Source organism: Schistocerca cancellata, chromosome 2 (assembly GCF_023864275.1).
Source record: "Schistocerca cancellata isolate TAMUIC-IGC-003103 chromosome 2, iqSchCanc2.1, whole genome shotgun sequence".
Taxonomy (NCBI): domain Eukaryota; kingdom Metazoa; phylum Arthropoda; class Insecta; order Orthoptera; family Acrididae; genus Schistocerca; species Schistocerca cancellata.
This window is the reverse complement of record NC_064627.1, coordinates 331,590,260-331,613,753: the sequence shown is the minus strand read 5'-3', so window position 1 is coordinate 331,613,753 and position 23,494 is coordinate 331,590,260. Positions and strand designations below refer to the sequence as shown.

General features: G+C 39.1%; 1 protein-coding gene across 1 annotated transcript in view; it reads right to left on the bottom strand.

The window, feature by feature from the left end:
* Window positions 1-23,494, bottom strand: part of LOC126153794 (dynein regulatory complex protein 1) — a 385,975-nt gene that overhangs the window by 81,260 nt on the left and 281,221 nt on the right. Inside the window, exon 10 of the mRNA XM_049916094.1 lies at window positions 16,051-16,196. Coding sequence (XP_049772051.1) covers window positions 16,051-16,196 — 146 coding nt within the window. The remainder of the gene's footprint in view (window positions 1-16,050; window positions 16,197-23,494) is intronic.

Genomic DNA, 23,494 nt, shown 5'->3' with positions numbered 1-23,494 from the left:
GAAAATGATTGTAGATTCCTTGACCTACATTATGGGGTGGAAGGTTGTAGGATGCCCCTCGATAGATCAGGGGTGCACTACACACAGGAAGCAGCTACATGGGTAGCACAGTACTTGTGGTGTGCACATGGTTTTTTTTTAGATTAGGTTCCGCACCACAGGAAACAAACTGTTGGCCTGAAAAATTACCAGTTCATGTCAATGATGTGGGTCTGCCAATTGTAAAAATTGTTAGTTCACTTAAACAGGTCATTCCAAAGGATTTAAATATGCTGAATCTCATGTTAGTAAATTGTCGAAGTGTCTGCAGCAAGATCCCTGAGTTACTCTCCAAAATAAACAGTAGCAATGCCAATATTGTATTAAGTATCGAAAGCTGGTTGAAACCAGACATAAAAAGCAGCAAAATTTTGAACTCGGATTGGACAATGTTTAGGAAGGATAGGACTGATGCTATGGGAGGTGATGTGTTCATTGCAGTTAAAAGCTGTTTAAATGCCATTGAGATCGATACTGGGTCGGACTGTGAAATAGTCTGGATAAAGCTGTCAATCAGACAAGAATTGACCATTGTATTAGGATGTTTTTATAGACCACCAGCATCCACAACAAATGTTGCAGAACATTTCAGGGAAAGTCTTGAGTACATAGGCAATAAATATCCAAATTATCAATTAGTTATAGGTGGAGTCTTTAATTTGGCATCCATTGACTGGGAAAATTACACGTTTATCACAGGGGGCAGAAGCCAAGATTCATGTGAAATTATTCTAGGAGTGCTCTCAACATACGACTTTGAGCAGTTGGTTAGAAAACCAACTCAAGATGGGAACGTATTAGATATTTTGGCGACAAACGGGGCTGATCATTTTGAGGAAGTTAATCTAGAAGAAGGTTTTAGTGACCATAATGTCGTTGTAGCTTCTACGTCAGTGGAAGTTGCAAAACAAAACAAAGAAACAGCATAGATTTTTCTTCTTTGGGAAAGCAAATGAAAGTGTCATTAATGAATATCTTCATAGTCAGCTCCAAGCATTCACCACGGGACACAAAGATATTGAGAATCTTTGGTTGGAATTTAAAGGTATTGTCCACAATTTGCTAGAGAATAAAAAATGTGCCTAGCAAAAATATAGGGGAGAGAAAGGATCCACCTTGGTACAACAAACATACTAGGAAGTTGCTGAGAAAGCAGAGAATTTTGCAAAGTCGTTTTAAACCTAGTCACTGCCCCGCTGACAAACAGAAATTAAGTGAAATGAAAGCAGCTGCCAGAAGGACAATGAGAGATTCTTTTAACAAATGGAGATTCTAAAAATAACCCAAAAAAATTTTGGTCACATGTCAAATCTGTGAACACTACAAATAATTCAATACCTTCTCTTGCTGACAGTACGGGTAATGTAACTGATGATGATATACAGAAGGCCAAAATACTAAACCTAGCTTTCAAAAACTCATTTACAGCAGAGGACTGCTGCACCATTCCCCCTTTCAATTATAGAACAAATGCAAGGATGGCTGACATAGTGTTTAGTGTATCTAGGACTGTAAAAAAGTTAAGATCCTTAGACGCCGGGAAGGCATCTGCCCCAGACGGTATCCACGTAAGATTATATGTTGACTATGCTACAAATATAACACCATTCTTATTCATGATCTATCAGAGATCATTAGAACAGCGGAAAGTTCCACGGGACTGGAAGAAGACCCAAGTCATATATATCTATAAAAAGGATGCACATAATTACTGGCCAATTTCACTGACATCGATTTGTTGTACAATTATGGAACACATTTGCGTTCATACATAATGACCTTTGTAGACCCTGAGAAGCTAATCAGCAGAAACCAGCAGTTTTAGGAAACAGCGGTCATGCGAGACACAGTTGGCCCTCTTTGTGCATGATATACAAGAGGCTCTAGATACCATCTCCCAGGTTGATGCCATATTTCTCGACTTTCGAGAAGCATTCGACTCAGTTCCGTACTGTTGCTTGCTCCAAAAAGTGCGCGCTTACAGTCTATTGAATGACATATGCAGTTGGATAGAAAGTTTTCTAACAGACAGGAGGCAGTATGTTGTCCTGAATGGGGTGACTTCCACAGAAACAAGTGTAACTTCAGGTGTGCCCCAGGGCAGCGTAATAGGTCCACTACTTTTTATGATTTACATAAACGATCTGGTTGATGGTATTGGCAGTGGCATTAGACTGTTTGCCGATGATGCTGTAGTCTACAGGAAAGTAGTATCACATGAAAGTTGTGAACAAATCAATGAGGATTTGCAGAAAATTAATGTGTGGTGTAATGGCTGGCAGTTATCTCTCAATATTAGTAAGTATATCCTACTGCATATAGCAAGGTGAAAATCCCCATTAATGTATGAGTACAAAATAAATGCCCAGTCTTTGGAAGTGGTAACATCCGTTAGGTATCTGGGTGTCACTATTCAAAATGTTCTCAAATGGAATGATCAGATTACACAAGTAATGGGTAAGGCAAGCTCTAGATTGCAGTTTATTGGTAGAACCCTGAAGCGATGCATTCCTTAACAAAGGAAATAGCTTACAATATGTTAGTTTGTCCAGTCTTAGAGTATTGTTCATCTGTATGGGACCCTTACCAGTTGGGTCTTATTCAAGAGATTGAGAAGGTCCAAAGAAGAGTGGCAAGATTTGCGACTGGTACATTTAGCCATCATGAGAGCACTACAAATCTCATAGAAAGTTTGAAGTGGGACACACTTCCAGGTAGAAGGCGTGCTAAACGGAAGGGGCTGCTCGCTAAATTCCGAAATCTGATCTTCACTGAGGATGTAGAGCATATATTATTGCCACCAACTTTCAAATCGCACAATGATCACCATTCAAAGGTAAGGTGAAATTAGAGCTCGTACTGAGGCGTTCAAACAGTTGTTTTCCCCTCGCGCAATCCGTGAGTGGAACACAGGGGGGGGAGGGGGGGGGGGGGGGGGGAAGGCATTGGATGTGAAGTGTGCCCTCCACCACACACCACTTGGTGGCTAGAGGAGTATATATGTAGATGTAGATGTAAATATAGTGTAAAAGTAGATAGGGTGTGAACTTCCTTTAATGCTTCATTAATGACCAGCAACCACTGTAACACATGGGTGCACTAGGAAATGCAAACTGTACATGCCCAAGGTCACCTACTGTTTAAACCAGAGAGAATTCTTGTTCACTTACAGTCATTCGCTTTTGTAAACTAGGCTTAGAATCCTTATAATTCCAACTCTGAGTAAACTTCTTCCTCTACAGTTCTATGTATAATGTCTGGGTGCCTCACTCATGTGGACTTCATGATGTCTGTACATAACATGCATTCTCTAGCAAATAAACATCAGTATCTTGAAACTAGTTTGAGCGGTTCACTAGCATTAGCTTTCTGTAACATAAAATTTAATGCATTCTGCTTCCTCCACTTGGGACTGGAGGTGACAACTGACAAAAGAGGAGAATGTAACACTTTTTTGCCTGTCATAGTATATCTGGAAACTGACAGGAACTTGGGAGTTTCACAGGAGATATTAAATTCTATGAATATGCATACTGCAGTTTCTGCAAGTTCCTGGAGAGAGGACAGTGACTGTGCCCATCTCACAGAAAATTACACCAATATTTGACAAGCAGGGCAACTCTCTGTAAAAGAAGAAGAAGAAGAAGTATCTCTTCTTCTATTTATGAAGTCTATCATTTGTTATACATGTTCCTCTCATTGTCATGTCTATAAATGCTAGCAAATTCAGCAGTTTGTTATAATGTTGTGTAACACAACAACATATGGAAAAATTTGTTACAATTTTCTGTAACATGAAAAATAAATAAATGAATGGTTTATTTATCCATAATAACTTAACAGTAATGGACATAGTCTGTTTACAAACACAAGAACATTAAAAAAAAGTTTTGGAAGTAAAGATAAATTATACACAATAACATTAAAAATCCTTGATGGAGTACAAACATTTATCATTTAAGAGTTGCTTTAATTTTGTCTTAAATATGTTTCCTTTTAACAATCTTATATTATTTGGCCCTCTGATATAAAAATTTCTTTCAGTGCAGAAAATTGTCTATGATCTGCTGCACTTTTATTACTATATTTTATACGGTAATCCTTTCTTTTTCTTGTATTATAATTATGGATTTCATTATTTATTACACTATGCTTCATATTTCCTTTTACAAATGGTATAGTTCTGAGAACATATGAATGCACTGTTGGGATGTTATACTTAATGAAATATTCTCTATAGGACTGAAGCTTACTATTATTAGCTATTATCCTAACTGCTCTTTTCTGGGCTCTAAAATCCTAACTACATATACTATTGGTGCCCCACCCCAAATCTCAACACCATATTGCTGGTGGGAGTGTACAATTCCAAAACACATTTGTCTTAAATCAGATTGTGCTATTATGTTAGAAAGGCGTTTTAGCAGGCTCGTGTTACAGGAGATCTTTTTTATACTTGTAGCTGATGTGCTCCTTCCATGTAAGATGTTTGTCTACTATAATACCCAGGAATTTATGTTTATCAATTGTTTCAACTAATAGCTCTGTTCTGTATCACCTGTCTTGATACATAATTTACAAGAAACTCCATCAGAATTGTCTTGTCCTTATTTAGTGCAAATTTGTTTTTGGTGAGTGATGTTGCAGTAAAATGAAAACTCATTCTGCTAGTAATAATATTTATAGTTACATAATACTATAGTTTAATTAGCTGAGGAAATATTATTTTATATAAAGTAACTCAGTGAATATTTTCATGTGAATTAATTTTCAATTTTATTGTTGCTGTCCATAACAAACACAGTGTATCAATATACAGGGTGTTACAAAAAGGTACGGCCAAACTTTCAGGAAACATTCCTCACACTAAAATAAAGAAAAGATGTTATGTGGACATGTGTCCGGAAACGCTTAATTTCCATGTTAGAGCTCATTTTAGTTTCGTCAGTATTTACTGTACTTTCTCGATTCACCGCCAGTTGGCCCAATTGGAGGAAGGTAATGTTGAGTTCGGTGCTTGTGTTGACATGCGACTCATTGCTCTACAGTACTAGCATCAAGCACATCAGTACGTAGCATCAACAGGTTAGTGTTCATCACGAACGTGATTTTGCAGTCAGTGCGTTAACAAATGCGGAGTTGGCAGATACCCATTTGATGTTTGGATTAGCATGGGCCAATAGCTGTGGCGTGGTATGTTTGTATTGAGACAGATTTCCAGAATGAAGGTGTCCCGACAGGGAGACGCTCAAAGCAATTGATCGGCGTCTTAGGGAGCACGGAACATTCCAGCCTATGACTCGCGACTGGGGAAGACCTAGAACGATGAGGACACCTGCAATGGACGAGGCAATTCTTCGTGCAGTTGACGATAACCCTAATGTCAGCATCAGAGAAGTTGCTGCTGTACAAGGTAACGTTGACCACGTCACTGTATGGAGAGTGCTACGGGAGAACCAGTTGTTTCTGTACCATGTACAGCATGTGCAGGCACTATCAGCAGCTGATTGGCCTCCACGGGTACACTTCTGCGAATGGTTCATCCAACAATGTGTCAGTCCTCATTACAGTGCAAATGTTCACTTTATGGCTGAGGCTTCATTCCAACGTAATCAAATTGTAAATTTTCACAATCAACATGTGTGGGCTGACGAGAATCCGCACGCAATTGTGCAATCACGTCATCAACACAGATTTTCTGTGAACGTTTGGGCAGGCATTGTTGGTGATGTCTTGATTGGGCCCCATGTTCTTCCACCTATGCTCAATGGAGCATGTTATCATGATTTCATACCGGATACTCTACCTGTGCTGCTAGAACATGTGCCTTTACAAGTATGACACAACATGTGGTTCATGCACGATGGAGCTCCTGCACATTTCAGTCAAAGTGTTCGTACGCTTCTCAACAACAGATTCGGTGACCGATGGATTTGTAGAGGCCGACCAATTCCATGGCCTCCATGCTCTCCTGACCTCAACCCTCTTGACTTTCATTTATGGGGGCATTTGAAAGCTCTTGTCTATGCAACCCCGGTACCAAATATAGAGACTCTTCGTGCTCGTATTGTGGATGGCTGTGATACAATACGCCATTCTCCAGGGCTGCATCAGCGCATCAGGGATTCCATGCGATGGAGGATGGATGCATGTATCCTTGCTAACGGAGGACATTTTGAACATTTCCTGTAACAAAGTGTTTGAAGTCACACTGGTACGTTCTGTTGCTGTGTGTTTCCATTCCATGATTAATGTGATTTGAAGAGAAGTAATAAAATGAGCTCTAACATGGAAAGTAAGCATTTCCGGACACATGTCCACATAACATATTTTCTTTTGTTGTGTGTGAGGAATGTTTCCTGAAAGTTTGGCCATACCTTTTTGTAACACCCTGTATAAAAGATTGTTAAACACAACATTTATACAGTCTATTACCACCACTCAAAGGAAATATCAGATTATTCTCAATCTGAGACCCTAATTCAGCTGTGCCTAGTGTTGGATACAAAAAATGTCACCAGGTTTTGTCAAAGGGGAAGATGTAATTCAAGAAATATGCACTTTAATTTCCCATTAGACCCATTTCTCAAGCACTATGGTGATTGAGAGAGCTATTACAAAAGGAGATGACAGACCAAGCGGGAGGAGAAGATGAAGACATTAATCAAGATAAAACTATTTATGACAGCTGAAGATAGAGATATTGAAGGAGAAGAAGCAGATGATTACAATGAGGAAAATGACATACATGACTCGAAAATAAACCCCAACAAATAGCCAACAATTATTGACTATGTCCCCTGGAATAACCCAAATGAATTGGTAGAACAGTTACTGTTTTTGCTAGCTTTGAAAGCATAGGCAATAATTCACTTCACAGTAAAATAATATCTATTGGAAGGGTACTTCAAGAAGCATCAATTATTGTTTGTGGTTGATGAAGGCTCTCTAAAAATAATTAAATGTAAGACTCAATTGCACAATGGGAAGCTGCTTATGAGAAAATTCCATTGTTTGAAAGACATATCAAAAGGTACATTTTGCAAATTTAAAAGATCTGGAAACAGTTTACATAATTATTGTGTGAGATTATGCATTATAGAACAGTATGCTTTGTATCTTGGGAACAGATTGTAAGAAATCATATTCAGTTTCAAAGGAGAATTGGACATGCAGCAAAATTATAGGTAAATATTACAGGCCACCTTCAAAGATGGTGACAGCTTAGCAGATACACATGTGTTCATTTAACAATGTACTGTTTGCAACAGGTGATAGTCTAAAAAGTGTTGAAGATGAACAAAGAATATGTGTTATAAATGTATGTTACCACTGTGTGACAGCATTATATGTCAAATGGTTTGTGTTGCAACACAAAGTTAACCCTGAATTTAATGTGCCAATATGTGTGAAAAATGTAGAAACAGACATTAAGTGTGATTCATTGTAATAAAAATGTAAAAAAACTATAACAAAATTTAAATACGTAGAATTTTTGTTTTTTTGTTCCATTCCATGCATAATATGCAATAATATAGAAGCCTCATTCAAGTATAGTTGCTCATGTGTTTTTGTTGTTGGAAATACAAGCTACATCAGAATGCAGCTTTGTTGCTTTAGTGAATACACAGTGTACTAATGAGGTGGAATTTTATGGGCTATGTATTTTTGGTGAAAAATACAGAGCAGCTCTCAGATAGTATTTGACATAAAGGCCTTTTAGTGATGTAAAGGGCAGAGATAGATGAAATTTACTGATGAGGCAGAATTATAGGAGCTTACTTTCTTGGACAGTGGAAATACTGTTACTGTGGTGTATAAAGCACAGAGATGACAAAGAGGTGGATGTGGAAATATTGCACATAATTCTTGATGAAATTCGGTGGTGAGGTAGAGATGGTGATCAGACAGACGGATGTGGAAATACTCACACATGTGAGATGAAATTTAATTTAATGATGAGACAGCGCAGAATTTCCAGGGATGAAACGTTATGCTCTCTCTCTCTCTCTCTCTCTCTCTCTCTCTCTGTGTGTGTGTGTGTGTGTGTGTGTGTGTGTGTGTGTGCGCGCGCGCGCGTGTGCGTACGAAATTGAGAGGCAAATGTCTCTGAAAATGTAGCCACTCAACATAACTAACTTCAGACACATGGCCAATTCAATGGAAGCTTATGCAATTTCTTCAGAAGCACTGCATATTTTTGGAATTGGCACCAGTTTTAAGTAATTGATTGCCTTATTTTAATACACACTGATGGCAATACAGAGGCAAATGTCTTTCAACATAACACTGTTTTATGCAAATAGTAATTGTAATACTACACTGATAAATACAGAGTACACATATCTACAGAATTCAAATGCAAATATGTTTGAAACTAACCTATTTTACACAAATATCTTTTATTCTGAAGCCTACGGAAATGAAGGTTGTGTAAGTCTTTGCATAAGTAATGCATATCTTCCTGCAGAATTCTAATTGTATGTAATTTCATATGTAATTTGAGTAACTAAATACCTCATTTAAATACTATGCTGAGACTTGCTGCAGAAGGGGAGCGGTATGAAGAGGGAAAGACAGAGGGTGTACACAGCACATCTGGGCTAGTTCCCACCATCCTGCATTTTTGAAATGTCCCACCAATGTCCACTTGCATTTTTGAACTCCCTGCCACGTGATATCTTGGATTTTTCTGTGGACTGAACCAGAGTCCAAGACTGTGAATCACAAAACTTCCACAGTTTTTTTTTTTTTTTCTTTTTTGCAGCTTCACTACTGCAGCACCTACAGACAGCTGGCATGTATAAACATACAGCAAAAAAATTGTTTATAAGGAGTGGAGAAAATGCAAATCCAATATATATATTATAAATGTGAAAGTTTGTGTGTGAGTATGTTTATTACCCCTTCACGCTGAAATGACTGGATGGATCTGGAAGAAATTTGGAATGAAATTAGCTTATTCCTTGAATTAACACACAGACTACTTTTAAAAGTGTGCAGTAAAAGATATTTATTGATTTGAAGAACATACTGTGGAACAATAATTACGCTTAGAAAAAGCTATTTACTCTGTGACTTCTAAACTGTATCATATTTGTGAAGATGCTTTCATTGTTTGATATGTTCTACATAATACAATTCAATGTAATAAATACAAGGCTGATACAATACTCAAAAGTATTTAATTCATACATCCACATAAGCCCACTGAATTTTAGCTGCTGCGCATCAGGTGTACCTTACAGTTCCTGAGGCACTTGAAGACTCGCAACCAGGGCCAGCTCTAGAGAGGTATGGTGGAGGGGGGCTTAAACTGTACCACTGCCCAAGTGGCAGGTTTTTGAGGGTGGTAAAATCTTAAATTCTAATGTGGTTCCAAAAGGAGGAAGGAAACAAGAAAGTGAAGGGTTTAGATAAATGAATAAATGTGAGAATAAGTTGTAAATAGAAATCATTCATAATATCTAGTGTCTTACTGGAAATTGTCTACAGTATTGTGAAACAAGTGACAAAGGAAGTGCTGGAGTTAGTAATGTCGGATGCATCTTTCAAAATAGTAACAACTGCAACTGGCAGTGTTGGCGACTTTATTTCTACTATGCACATACCCAACACTTGAAATGTACCTAAGTCAGATTGAAAGTCCCTACAGAAGCAAAAACTTCACAATCAAGAAATCAAGATAAATGTCAGCATATGATGGCCTAATAATTCCTTAAATAACTGTATGGGTATCACTGAGAAAAACACTTTGTAAAAAAAAGAAAAAATAATTAAATATACACAGCCTATTACATGTCATAGTCCTTCAAAACCAGACATGTTTAAATGTGGAAAGATGTACAACATCCTTCCCCCATCACTCCCTCGCCTTTGGATCTGCCATTAATACATTTGCCTTGCTCTTCTTCTCACCAGCCTCTAAATTAAATTTGTATGCTTTGTCTGTAACTTCTTTTTAAGTTTTTCATCATTCCCTTTTCTTCTAGGTGTTGAAGGCATAATCAACTTGTGGTATTAATACTTGAGATAATATAGAAAAAAAACATCAGTCCTTATTTTGGAGCTGAATCAACTAAAATGCATGACCTGTTTATCAAGTTTTGTTGTATTTCACACTGTTTGCATTCCAAGAGCTTTATTTAGCATATAAGTATTACTTTTCACTACAGTTAATGAAACTGCTTTGAAAACTGCTTGTTTCGAGCCATAAATCATGATTGCAGCATACTGGAAAGCATATCTTCTCGATATTCAACCATAACCATTTTTCTTTTATGCTCTGTGGACACACTAAATAGACACTGGGGATTTGTACACTTTTTTACAACAAATACAGCATTTATGTGTGAGCCACTCACTATCCTGTGACCTTTCACTTTGTAAACAGATACCATCAACAACACAGTATTCAGGTGTCCTTGTTCCTACAGGTCTTGCACTGCCTGCTCAGGGAACGAGAAAAAGTAAAACAGATTTTAGTTACATCCTCTGTATGTGACATACCTTAATTTTGGTTGCATAATTAATTTTTTAGTTATAACTGAAAGCGTATTACACAACAAACATGTCACTTCTGTTCCACTGACTGGTGCTCTGGTATTGAAGACATATTCACATCACAGGGACATGTGGAGTAAATGTGGTACGTGAAAACAAGATGTCATGGATAAGTATCATTGTGAAAAATGTTGACTACTGGTACACCTGAAAATGGAAAGAGGGGGAAGGCCGGGTAGGTGGGTAGGAAGGGATGCATAAGGAGGGTGCAGGAGCACTTAAAAATTCCACACATAGGGGCAAAATCACTTGAGTCAACCTTGTTCACAATAGTGGAGCCATTTAAGTATATAAATGCTGTATGACAAAGAGACATTATGCCTTTGCACATAAAACGTGGTAAGCTTTTAGTGAGGCTGGATTTAATTATGATATGCCAGCAGGCTCCAGCTCTCAGCTGATTTACAACTACAGAGCAGCAAATTAAGTATCTTTTCCTGTGTTTTCATTGTAGTATTTTTATTAAATTCCATGTGTGTATTTCTGTTTAAGAGGTTTAATCTCACCTATTTGTAAGTGTAAATTCATTCAGTCCATAGCAAAGCAGTTGCTCATTTGTTTTGTTTTAAAAACAATCATTCATTTGTGATTCTTGAAGTTTTCCCAGCGGACATAATGTTCCATCATCTTTCAGGCGTGCATTCGGGACAGCGACAATTCTTCTTGGAATATATATAAATAGGCACACGCAAACGCCATGAACTCAGTCTCTGACTCGCCTTGAAGATGGCTGGGAGGTTTCCAGCTGAAATATCACAAGAAGAATTGTCACTGTCCCGAGTGCACGTCCGAAAGATGATGGAACAAGCTTTCATTTGTTTAGTGGAAAAGTCAGTCGGCTCCAGCTCTCAGCTGATTTACAACTAGAGAGCAGCAAATTGTTTATCTTTTTCTGTGTTTTTTTTCATAGTATATTTATCAAATTTTATGCATATTTTTCTGTTTAAGAGGGTTAACCTCGTGTTTTTGTAAGTCTAAATTTATTCAGTCTGTAGTGAAGTAGTTGCTCAGTGAACACCCAGCTACATAGCTCATTACTGTATCAGTGCCCATCAGTGACACATCAAGAGGATAGCAAGTCACATATCTACAGTTATCTACTTTTATAGTCCAGTTCTTTAGTCAGTCTTGCTAGGATGACCAGGATGTGTGCATGTTGTATGCAGACGCAGGAGGACCTGGCTGCAGTTCGTGAACAACTGAATCTGCTTTTGGCTAGTCAGTCACCTTCAAGCTGCTGCCTTGGGGTGTAGCAGTGATGGAGAATCTGATGTGTCGCATGGGCCACCTCAGGTGTCACTTGTTTTGCTTGTGGGCTCTGTTTCCAATGCACCTCCTAGTGCACCAGACTTGGTGGATCCACCCCCACAGGAGAGTGAGTGGCAGGTGGTAATGTATTCACATCACTCAAGGTGGAAGGCCAATGTGGATGGCCTTGCCCACTTACTCTGTAAGTGGACACGTGGCCACTCCTTGAGAGGGTCTGAGCAGGCACACAGAGAGAGGGGTTTACTTGTTATTGAGAGCTCAAATGTTAGACATTTTATGGAGCCCACTGGGCAGATAGCATTCAGGGCTGGAAAGAAAGTCAATGTGCATTCAGTATGTCTGCACGGGGCCTCATTCGAAATCCAGAGGCGGCTTTGCCAATGGTCGTTGAGCATGCAGGGTGCAGTCGTCTGCAAGCTGTGGCTCATGTTGGCACCAATGACACCTGTCACATGGATTCTGAGGTGATCCTCAGTTCTTACAGGAGGCTGGCAGAGGTAGTAAAGACTGTTGGCCTCGAGCATGGGGTACGAGCAGAGCTCGTAATTTGCAGCGTTGTTTCCAGAGTTGATTGGGGTCCTTTGGTTTGGAATCAAGTGAATGGGCTCAACCAAGTGAATGGGTTCAACCAAAGGCTTCATCGACTCTGTGATGATCTTGGCTGCAGATTTCTAGATGTGTGTCATCGTTTGGGGATTTGTAGGACCTCCCTTGATAAGTCAGGTATGCACTACACAAAGAAAGCAGCAACTCAGGTAGACGAGTACTTGTGGAGGGCACATGAGGGTTTTTTAGGCTAGGCAGTAGTTTGAGGTGCTCTGATGAACACTTGCCAGTCAATATGCAGCAAGGGTACTCAAATGGTGTTCAGAATAAAGACACTTTAACTGTCACAACTTTATCAGTAAATTGTCAAGGTATTCATAATAAAGTTTCCGAATTTACAGCCCTCCTGGAAAGTTCTCACACTCAAATTATTCTTGGCATTGGAAACTGGCTGAAACCTGAAATGGAAAGCTCTGAGATTTTAGTGAGTCCTGGAACGTGTATCAGAAAGGCAGATTAGAGGCCACAGGAGGAGGAGTGTTCATTGCAGTTGCCAAAACTACTGTCTCTACTGAGGTCAAAGTTGAGTGTGGTAGTGGAGACATCTGGACACATATAACAGATGTAGATGAAACCAGACTTTGTAGCCACAAATAGACTGGACCTTGTCAACAATGTCGGTATACAAAATGGGGTTAGTGATCACGATGTCATTACAGCAACTATGGTTACGAAACTTAATAAATCAGTCAAGAAAGTTACCAGAATGTTTCTGCTAGATAGAGCAGATAAGCAGTAATTAGCATCTCAGTTACACAGTGAACTGGCCTCACTTAGTTCCAGTGAAATGGTTGTGGAGGATTTATGGACAAAGTTTAAGTTATTAGAAATCATAGTCTGGAGAGTTATGTGCCTAGTAAGTGGATAAAGGATGGAAAAGACCCACCATGGTTTAAAAACAAAATTGGGTGGATGTTGAGGAAGCAGAGGCTGTTGCACTCTCAGTTCAAAAAGGAGTGCACAAATGATGACAAGCAGCAAAGGTTAGTGAGATTCACGCGTCTGTGAAAAGATATATGCGTAAAGCATACAAGTATTACTGTCACACCTTAGCAGAGGATCTGGCAGGGAACCTGAGAAAATTCTGGTCTTATGTAAAATTGCTAAGTGGGTCTAAGGGTTCCATTCAGTCCCTTCTTGACCAGTCTGGTGTGGCAGTTGAAGATGAGTACTCTACAGCATTGACAGCACAAAGATCCAAGCAACTGGAAAAAAAGCAAAGGTGACTTCAGTACTTAAGGAGGGTAAAAGAACAGACCTACAAAATTACAAATGAATATCCTTAGCTTTTGCTTGCTGCAGAACCCTTGAACGTATTCTCTGTTCAAATATAATAAACTTCCTTGAGACTGAGAAGCTTATGTCCATGAATCAGAATGGTTTTAGAAAGCATCACTCATGCAAAACTCAGATTGCCCTCTTATCACATGGTATACTGAGAACTATGCATGAAGGACAACAGGTAAATTCCATATTTCTAGATTTCCGGAATGCATTTGGTACGGGTTCCCAACTGCAGGCTGTTAACGAAGGACCGAGCATATGGTTTAAGTTCACAGATATTTGAGCAGCTCAAAGACTTCTTAAATAATAGAATCCAGTATGTTGTCCTTGACACTGATGTTCATCACAAACAAGGGTATTGTCAGTGTGATAGGGCCACTGTTGTTCTTTATGTAGATAAATGGTTTAGCAGACAAGATGGGCAGGAATCTGTAGTTGTTTGTTGATGATTCTGTGGTGTACAGTAAGGTGTTGAAGCTGTAGGAAGATACCAGATGACTTAGGAAAAATTTACAATTGTGTGATGAATGGCAGCTAGCCCTAAATGTGGAAAAATGTAAGTTAATATGGATGAGGAGGAAGATCAGACATGTAATGTTCGGATATAGTATTACTTGTGTCCTGCTTGACACAGTCATATTGTTTACATATCTGACCATAATGCTGCAAAGTGATTTGAGATGGAATTAGCATGTGAGAACTGAGGCCGGAAAGGTGAATGGTCAACTTCAGTTTATTGGGAGAATTTTAGGAAAGAGTGGTTCCCCTGTAAGGGAGACCACATATAGGATGCTGGTGTGAAAACCCGCAGGTTGCAGCTAGTGAGATCATATTTCAAAGTTTAGATGCAGTGCTATAAATTACTGTAATTTTGGTTAGGTTTAGCATACATGAAGACTGTTATTGTTTATCAAGGACAGAAAATTAGCTCACAACAATGAATTGATGATACAGCAGTGGCAAGCAAAAGTGAAAAGGAAATGACTGACTGATTTTTATTTGGTCCCATGTCATTACATCATGTACAGAGTGTATACTTGTACATCTTAACTTAATCCAATATCTTTAAATATTTAGCCTATGTATTACAATATAAAACATCAAATTGGCAATAATTATGGAAACATTGCATATATTTTCCTCTCAATTAATATTTAGGCTTAAAGTTATTTACTTATATTTTAACTATAGAAAAAATAAACAATGGTATATTTCTCAGATTTCCTTTATTTCTTATCACATGAATGAACATCTGCATTTTTTTTTTCTAGCAATGTACTGCATCCGATTTATGAAATTATTGTTCTGTATATGTACATCTAGCAAAATATTGATATTTTCAGCTAATGGAAGGCAGCTGTGGATGAGTCACTTTCTTTATTATTCAAGACAGCACTAGTGACCAATTTTTTTGCAATACAAAAATTATTTTGTATTATTGCTGCTGGAGTTACCCCAAACAGTATTTCACACTGTAAACATGGTTCAATAAGTGCTTGGCACACTGTACAAATAAGCTGATTGTCAGCATAATGGTAAAGCTGTTTCATCATAAATGATACAGTGCCTAATTTACAGCAGATGTTGTCTATAGATTGTCTCCATTGGAGCTTATTGTCACACGTAATTCCCAAAAATTTTATAGAGTGAACTTCTTCCAGTGTTGTTTCATCTACGAATATATCTACAAGGTATTCCTTTTATTGCTACTCACTATATAAAGGACACATTGAGTTGAAAGCAGTCTTGTTTCATCTATGAACATATCTACATAGTCTTCCTTTTTGTAATTTTGATTAATCAGAATAAGTTAAAAAATAATTTTCCCAAGAAGCCTCAGGAAGAAAAAGTTGGTTGTCTTATAATCAGTGTTATCTGACACTCAGGTATATATAGTACATTCCTGTTGTAGAGCTGTAGCAGTAATTTTTTGAAGAGCTGTAATACATCCTTTACTTGATTTTTGTAAATATTATTATTGCCACCTATAACATATAAACTTTTCTATTGCCCAGTGTTTTACTGTCATTTTGTAGCTCACAAATAAAGAATTAGTGGTCAACTTGCAAACAACACACAAATATTATTTAGAAGTTTGCAGAACACCTAACAGTAAAGCAGTACAAAAGAAGTTGAACATGAACCGGTATTACTTTGACTTTTAAATATGTTACAAAAACTATTTATGTATATTTTTAAGAGAGACAGAGGGAGGGGGGAGGGAGGGAAAGAGAAGCCCAGTGTACGCAATAGCAAACATAAAAAGAAACACACTAAGTGAAAACTGACCTGTACATACTGTCAATTTTCTCAGAAGTAACTTCCTCACTTTTCTTTTCATCTGCTTTAAGATCACTACATATTGGACAGAAAGTGTATGGCAAGAAGAATTCCTTCATCAGCATAATGTCTTCTTTCTTGGTCACACCTAGTGCCTGTCAAAAAGCAAAGAATTATATCTATCTAATAATTAGTTCTCTATTAGCAAAAAATTAACTACATCTACTGCAAAGCCATCTTTTCTTCCCATTAAATTCGAACAGTATTTCCAAAATTACTCAAATACCAATTTGAATTAGAGTGTGGACTCTACATTGTTGTATTCAATCATGTGTGTAAACAAATGAGATCTTAGACTACCTGAGGAACAAGCCCCGCTTTCCTTTTGTTGGGCTCGTAGCTTACACCCTTGTGCTGTGCCCCTGCAGTAGCTAAAGTGACATAACAGTCATAAGGATCATCAAACACTTCTGGTGTTGTGAGGGTCATACTCCAACTCTGTCATGTTCAAAAGTTTGTCCATTGCCCCCTTTCAAGACATGAAAAACAAAAGCTCAACACAAAGTAAAACAGAGTGCACTAAGCATTCAGTAGTAGCTACGTACAATTATGTAAGGAGGGCGGCAGGTCAACTTGGTAGTTCAGGTCTGACCTCTACTGTTATCTTAAGCAACCTATGTGAAAAACACCAGTGCAGTAATTCATGTCTCATGTCTACTTACAGAAGATGTAACTTCAATCTGCTGAATTTAAAATTATATTAAGAAAAAAATTATAGTAGCATAATAAAAGGCAGTCATTTTGGGAGATAATACGCAAATACAAAAGAAACACTGTAATGGTATTCATAGCAGGCACTCCTGCTGGTGAACCATGTATGAATGCCTTATGAACTAACTCACATGTCAAATTCCCACAACCTCTCTCTTTCCATTCCAAACACCGTAGAGCAATAAAATTTCAAGCTGCTATGGATTTTCAAAACAGTGGATACTTTTGTGAAAATAAATTATTTCAATCCTATTTCTGACACACAAAATGTTTCAGAAATTATAAACCATTTTAATGTCTTGATCGAAGTAATAACAACAATCCTGATGACCTGTTTCAGCTGATCTCAGTCATCTTAAGATCTCTTAAAGGACAGAAAAAAGAAAAAAAACTAACCACAGACTGTTATTATTATGCAAAACAATTTGGATTAAACAAGAAGGGAGAAACACAAAACGTACTCGTAAAATTCTCATTACTGTAGTAATGAGTCATAAGCAGTGTATGCAAACATGCAGTGTCATTTGGACAGCTGTGCTTACCTCTGCACTGTACTTAAAAGCAGAAGATATTGACCATAATTATCATTTTGGTGAAAATTCTAGAACTTAGGTTCCTCAGACTGTCCTGAACAACAACACATAAGCATTATAAATGTGTTATATGAAACTTGACATTATCATGATGCAGATATGTGACCTAACTGTTCAATTCAAGCTATATTTGTCTCAATTGCAAATTATGGTAGAACAGAAAATTCTTACTTGTACTCTGTGTTAAATAAGTAAGATAAATAGAATATAAAACAATTAGAAGTGAACATACAATAAAAAATTAATTACATAAGTAACACATATTAACCATTGTATACATGTTATGCCATACAACTTGCTGTATGTGTCACATCTGCATTTGATTGCAAGACAACAGTAGTCAAGTATGACTACAGGAAGGAGAGTGACTCCTGCTGGCTATGCGAACTTGTCAATGCATGCAGCAACATCCACAGGCCATTCTCTATTTCATTTTGCATCTTGTATATTAATATTGCTTGTCTTTCTACAAATTTACACCTTTGACTGTACATATTTTATGTACCAAACATAAATCTTGCTTCCTAGCTTCTTTCCCTAACACTTTTCATTAATGTTTAATTATGCGGATGTTTATTCTTTTCATCACAATTGTTAACTTTTTACCACTCTATCATTCTGCCACATGCATTACTTTACTGCATGGTTAATTCAATAATGTACCTGTGCTGTAATTAGTGCTTTCTAATAGACAGGAGCTTGCCTTCTTTAAAGATAGTGTAGAAACACAGCATTTGTACAGCAATGTAATAAACCAAACTCCCATAGTTTAGTACACCATACATTGCCCTAGTAAACAATTTGATACAGTTCATATCCATTACATAGAGTCTTGCCTCAGTCTTTGTAAAACAATGTGTCTAATTGTTTGTAATGTAAATGACTGTCACATTTATAATCTTTAGTACAAAATGGAATGGAGTAATTTGTGACAATAATAGGAATTGTGACAAGTGAAGTTATTATAATGTTTAAATTGTTTAAATGTTTAAAATTAAGAGTTTGTAATATTGACTGTTAAAAATACTCATAATGTAACTTTTGGAAGACAAAGTGTGTATTTGATAAAACAAATTATGTTTATGATTTCTGCCATGTGGAACATTGTGATTCAATAATTTTATATGTCGTCATTGTAAACTAATTAAAATATTTTTTGTCATAAGGTTCAAAATGGTTCAAATGGCTCTGAGCACTATGGGACTTAACTTCTGAGGTCATCGGTCCCCTAGAACTTAGAACTACTTAAACCTAACTAACCTAAGGACATCACACACAGCCACGCCCGAGGCAGGATTCGAAACTGTGACCGTAGTGGTCATGCGGTTCCGGACTGTAGTGCCTAGAACTGCTCGGCCACTCCGGCCAGCTTGTCATAAGGCTGAAAGCTGTTGGCATAGTTATAATGATATACATGTAGCAGCAACTTTGGGCACATGGTGGTTACTTTTTGAGAGGCATTTTGCAGCAGCTGTTGTTTTAGTAGTGTAAGGTGATGGTTAGCCACTTAGATATTGATTAACAAAAGATGCTAATTTTCCATTGGGGAGAAGACACTAAAAGCCTTCTGGAAGGATGATGGAACATGTAAACATTCTGGAGTTGGATGATTGTGTGGGTAGGTAGAATTTAACACATCATGGTAGCAGAAGAGGGAAAAATACAGTAAAAGGGGGAACGATGGTCTGGTCTTCAAATGCTAATAAAAACTTCTCCCATCCTGAAATTTTATGTTACTTTAAGTGCAACAAAGTGAGGAAAGTGAAAAATTAAATAATATTTTCTCCCCTCCACCTGAGTTATTTTGGGATTTACATAGAGCCCTCTGGATGAGGGATGTCAAGATACAGGGCCTCCAAGTACTGAGTCACTGGTGTGTTCATATTCTAAGAAAAATTTCTTCCCAATGCTCTGTAGAGAGGGCCAGTTTTGGAGTAGACAGGGAAAGATAAATAAGAAATAGACGGAAAAACAGATGTCCTGGTTGGTGTGTTTCAAATCCACATGTCGTCTCATCCTCCTCAACTTGCGGCCAAAGTCATTCTGGAAAATACGGGGAAGGGAGAGTGTGAGAGAGACAGAGGGATGCAGAGTTTTATGCCTTGTAATGATAGGATGTTTCAGAATCTAACAAGCTTTATCCACTTCCTTTTAATGTGAAAGTAATACTTGCGAAATAATGGGGATGGCAAACAAAAGAGCCAGAGGACAGAAAATGTTATGTCAGACAGGAAAGATTACTGTTGGTTTCTTTCAAATTTAACTAATTTTGCTTTTCCCACATCTAAGTACACTCCTGGAAATGGAAAAAAGAACACATTGACACCGGTGTGTCAGACCCACCATACTTGCTCCGGACACTGCGAGAGGGCTGTACAAGCAATGATCACACGCACGGCACAGCGGACACACCAAGAACCACGGTGTTGGCCGTCGAATGGCGCTAGCTGCGCAGCATTTGTGCACCGCCGCCGTCAGTTTCAGCCAGTTTGCCATGGCATACGGAGCTCCATCGCAGTCTTTAACACTGGTAGCATGCCGCGACAGCGTGGACGTGAACCGTATGTGCAGTTGACGGACTTTGAGCGAGGGCATATAGTGGGCATGCGGGAGGCCGGATGGACGTACCGCCGAATTGCTCAACACGTGGGGCGTGAGGTCTCCACAGTACATCGATGTTGTCGGCAGTGGTTGGCGGAAGGTGCACGTGCCCGTCGACCTGGGACCGGACCGCAGGGACGCACGGATGCACGCCAAGACCGTAGGATCCTACGCAGTGCCGTAGGGGACCGCACCGCCACTTCCCAGCAAATTAGGGACACTGTTGCTCCTGGGGTATTGGCGAGGACCATTTGCAACGTCTCCATGAAGCTGGGCTACGATCCCGCACACTGTTAGGCTGTCTTCCGCTCACGCCCCAACATCGTGCAGCCCGCCTCCAGTGGTGTCGCGACAGGCGTGAATGGAGGGACGAATGGAGACGTGTCGTCTTCAGCGATGAGAGTCGCTTCTGCCTTGGTGCCAATGATGGTCGTATGCATGTTTGGCGCCGTGCAGGTGAGCGCCACAATCAGGACTGCATACGACCGAGGCACACAGGGCCAACACCCGGCATCATGGTGTGGGGAGCGATCTCCTACACTGGCCGTACACCACTGGTGATCGTCGAGGGGACACTGAATAGTGCACGGTACATCCAAACCGTCATCGAACCCATCGTTCTACCATTCCTAGACCGGCAAGGGAACTTGCTGTTCCAACAGGACAATGCGCGTCCGCATGTATCCCGTGCCACCCAACGTGCTCTAGAAGGTGTAAGTCAACTACCCTGGCCAGCAAGATCTCCGGATCTGTCCCCCATTGAGCATGTTTGGGACTGGATGAAGCGTCGTCTCACGCGGTCTGCACGTCCAGCACGAACGCTGGTCCAACTGAGGCGCCAGGTGGAAATGGCATGGCAAGCTGTTCCACAGGACTACATCCAGCATCTCTACGATCGTCTCCATGGGAGAATAGCAGCCTGCATTGCTGCGAAAGGTGGATATACACTGTACTAGTGCCGACATTGTGCATGCTCTGTTGCCTGTGTCTATGTGCCTGTGGTTCTGTCAGTGTGATCATGTGATGTATCTGACCCCAGGAATGTGTCAATAAAGTTTCCCCTTCCTGGGACAATGAATTCACGGTGTTCTTATTTCAATTTCCAGGAGTGTATTACAGACAACTGACAACCTGACTTGTGCGAGTTATTCTTGGACACACTGACAGTGGTCTTTATGTTGTGTATGCAGAAACTACGAAGTGCTGACGGACACCCAGCACAGTGAACAAAGTATGAGTGCTGATGACTGTGGTGAATATGCCTTCATGAGTGGATAAAGTTCTCCCTCATTCTCAGGAAGTTGGTACCTAGGTCATGTTAGGTCACATTCTGTTGCTTTCAAGTTTTCTCACTTTTATCAGTAAGATCTTAGATACAATAAGGGATCTTCTTAAGGATTAGATGGCAGTGGGTTTAACATAATCATCACTGGATGTTCATTCCCACTGTGCTGTATTCTTTGCTCCATTTGTCACCAATGTTCAAAATAATACATGGTAATTAAGAGAGAAGAACAGTTCTTGGGTATGTCTGCAAGTTATTTGAGAAAATCCACCATCTTTGCTCTCATAATATGCAATGGCCTTGTTATTTTCTCCCCACATTAGTGTTTCCTACAACTTAAGAATTAATGTGTAGGGGACCTCAACTTGCTGTGTCACATTTCACTCATCACTTGTTGTCATGATCTTGCCCTGGCATTGTTCAAGATTTGTCTGCTAATTAATCATGTCTCATGAAATAATATGCTAAGCATCCCAACATTCTCATCCAAGACACTATACACGAGAAGATATTTCTATCATTACTACTTGGGCTGTGATTTAATAATTACCCTAATTTATAAAGTGGCAGGGAAGGAAGCTGGTCTGGAGGAGCATACAGAAATTAATATTCCATTTTGTCTAATCTATTGGAAGACTGTTACATCCAATGGGTGCTGAGCAGAAGTACTCAGCTTAATTTTCTTATTGGGGTGCATACTGAAAGTAGAGTAGGAACAGGCACCAAAATGTGATGGTTAGCTACTTTCACATTGACTAACAAAATGTATAATCTGTGCATCATGCCAGTGACACTTTGTTCAGTGTGGCACACAAATTTTGCACTGGAGAGATGGCACCAAAAGCCTCCTGGAATGAATAAGGGACATGTTAGTGTTTTAGTTCAGCTAATTTCCTTTCTTCCTCACTCCATGTGCGACTGCAGTTGGATGACTGTGTGGGTACATACAATTTAATGCATCATGATGGCAGAGGAAAAAAATGTAGTGAGAGTGGGAATGATGGATTGGTTTTCAGATGGTAGCAATAATATTACATTACTTTGAGAGTGACAAAGATGTGCCTTGTCTGAGGAAGACGTCAAACATTAACAAAATCTCTCCCCTCCACCTGAGGTATTTTGGGAGTGAGAGAGAGGTCTTTGGGTAGGGGAGGTGTCAAAACATAGGACCACCAAGGACAGAATCATTGGCAAGTTTGAATTCTAATGAAAAGTCCTCCTCACCATTGGTAGAGAGAGCTGATTTTGGACTTCAGAGGGAAACACAGAATGAGAAAGGGACAGAAAAATGGATGTCCTGCATGGCCCTCAGTTGGCATGTTTCAAATCTGCTGGTCATCTCATCCTCCTCTATCTGTGGCTGACTATCATTCTGCAAAAGACAAGGGAGGCAATGTAGAAGAGAAGACAGAGGGATGCAGAGCTGTAAGCCTGGTAATGACTGGGCACTTCAGGATCTAACAAGTTTTACCCATTTCCTTTGGGTCTAAAAGTAAGACTTTTGAAAAAGTGAGGGTGGTAAATGGGAGAGTTAGTTATGGATTCAGACAATGATAGATACTTTTATGTAAGGTGGGAAAGATTATAACTGAAATCTTTCAAATTTAAAGAATTTTGTTTTCCCCACTCCTATGATTGCAGAATGACCTGATTTGCATGAGTGATGCTCAGACAGATGAAGAGTGGCCTTTACATTGAGTATGCAGGAACTATGGAGTGCTGACAGACAGACAGCATGGCAGATGCAGTATGACAGCTCATGGCTCTGGTGAGTGTGCCTTAGCGTGTAGATAAAGTCCTCCATCATTCTCAGGAAGATGGTATTTAGGTCATGTTCTGTTGCTTTTGAATTTTGCTCACTTGTTTCAGTCAGTTCTTGGGTATGATCAGAGTTATTTTTATGTATTAAATGATGGTGGGTTCCATAAAAATCATCACTGGATATCCATGACCTTATCATTTTCTACCCACATGAGTATATGCTGTATCTTTACTGAAGTAATGTGTTAGAGGACTACAATTAGATATGTAACATTTCACTAAATATTCATTGCCTGTAATGTTGCCCTGGGGTTATTCAATATCTGTCTACTAATTAACCATGTCTTCCAAAATAAAGACCATTTGTCATGTTAAAGCAAACCATTGTTCTTCTTCAAGCCATCTTCCACCACCTGCCTGCAAGATCATATATCTGTTGTGC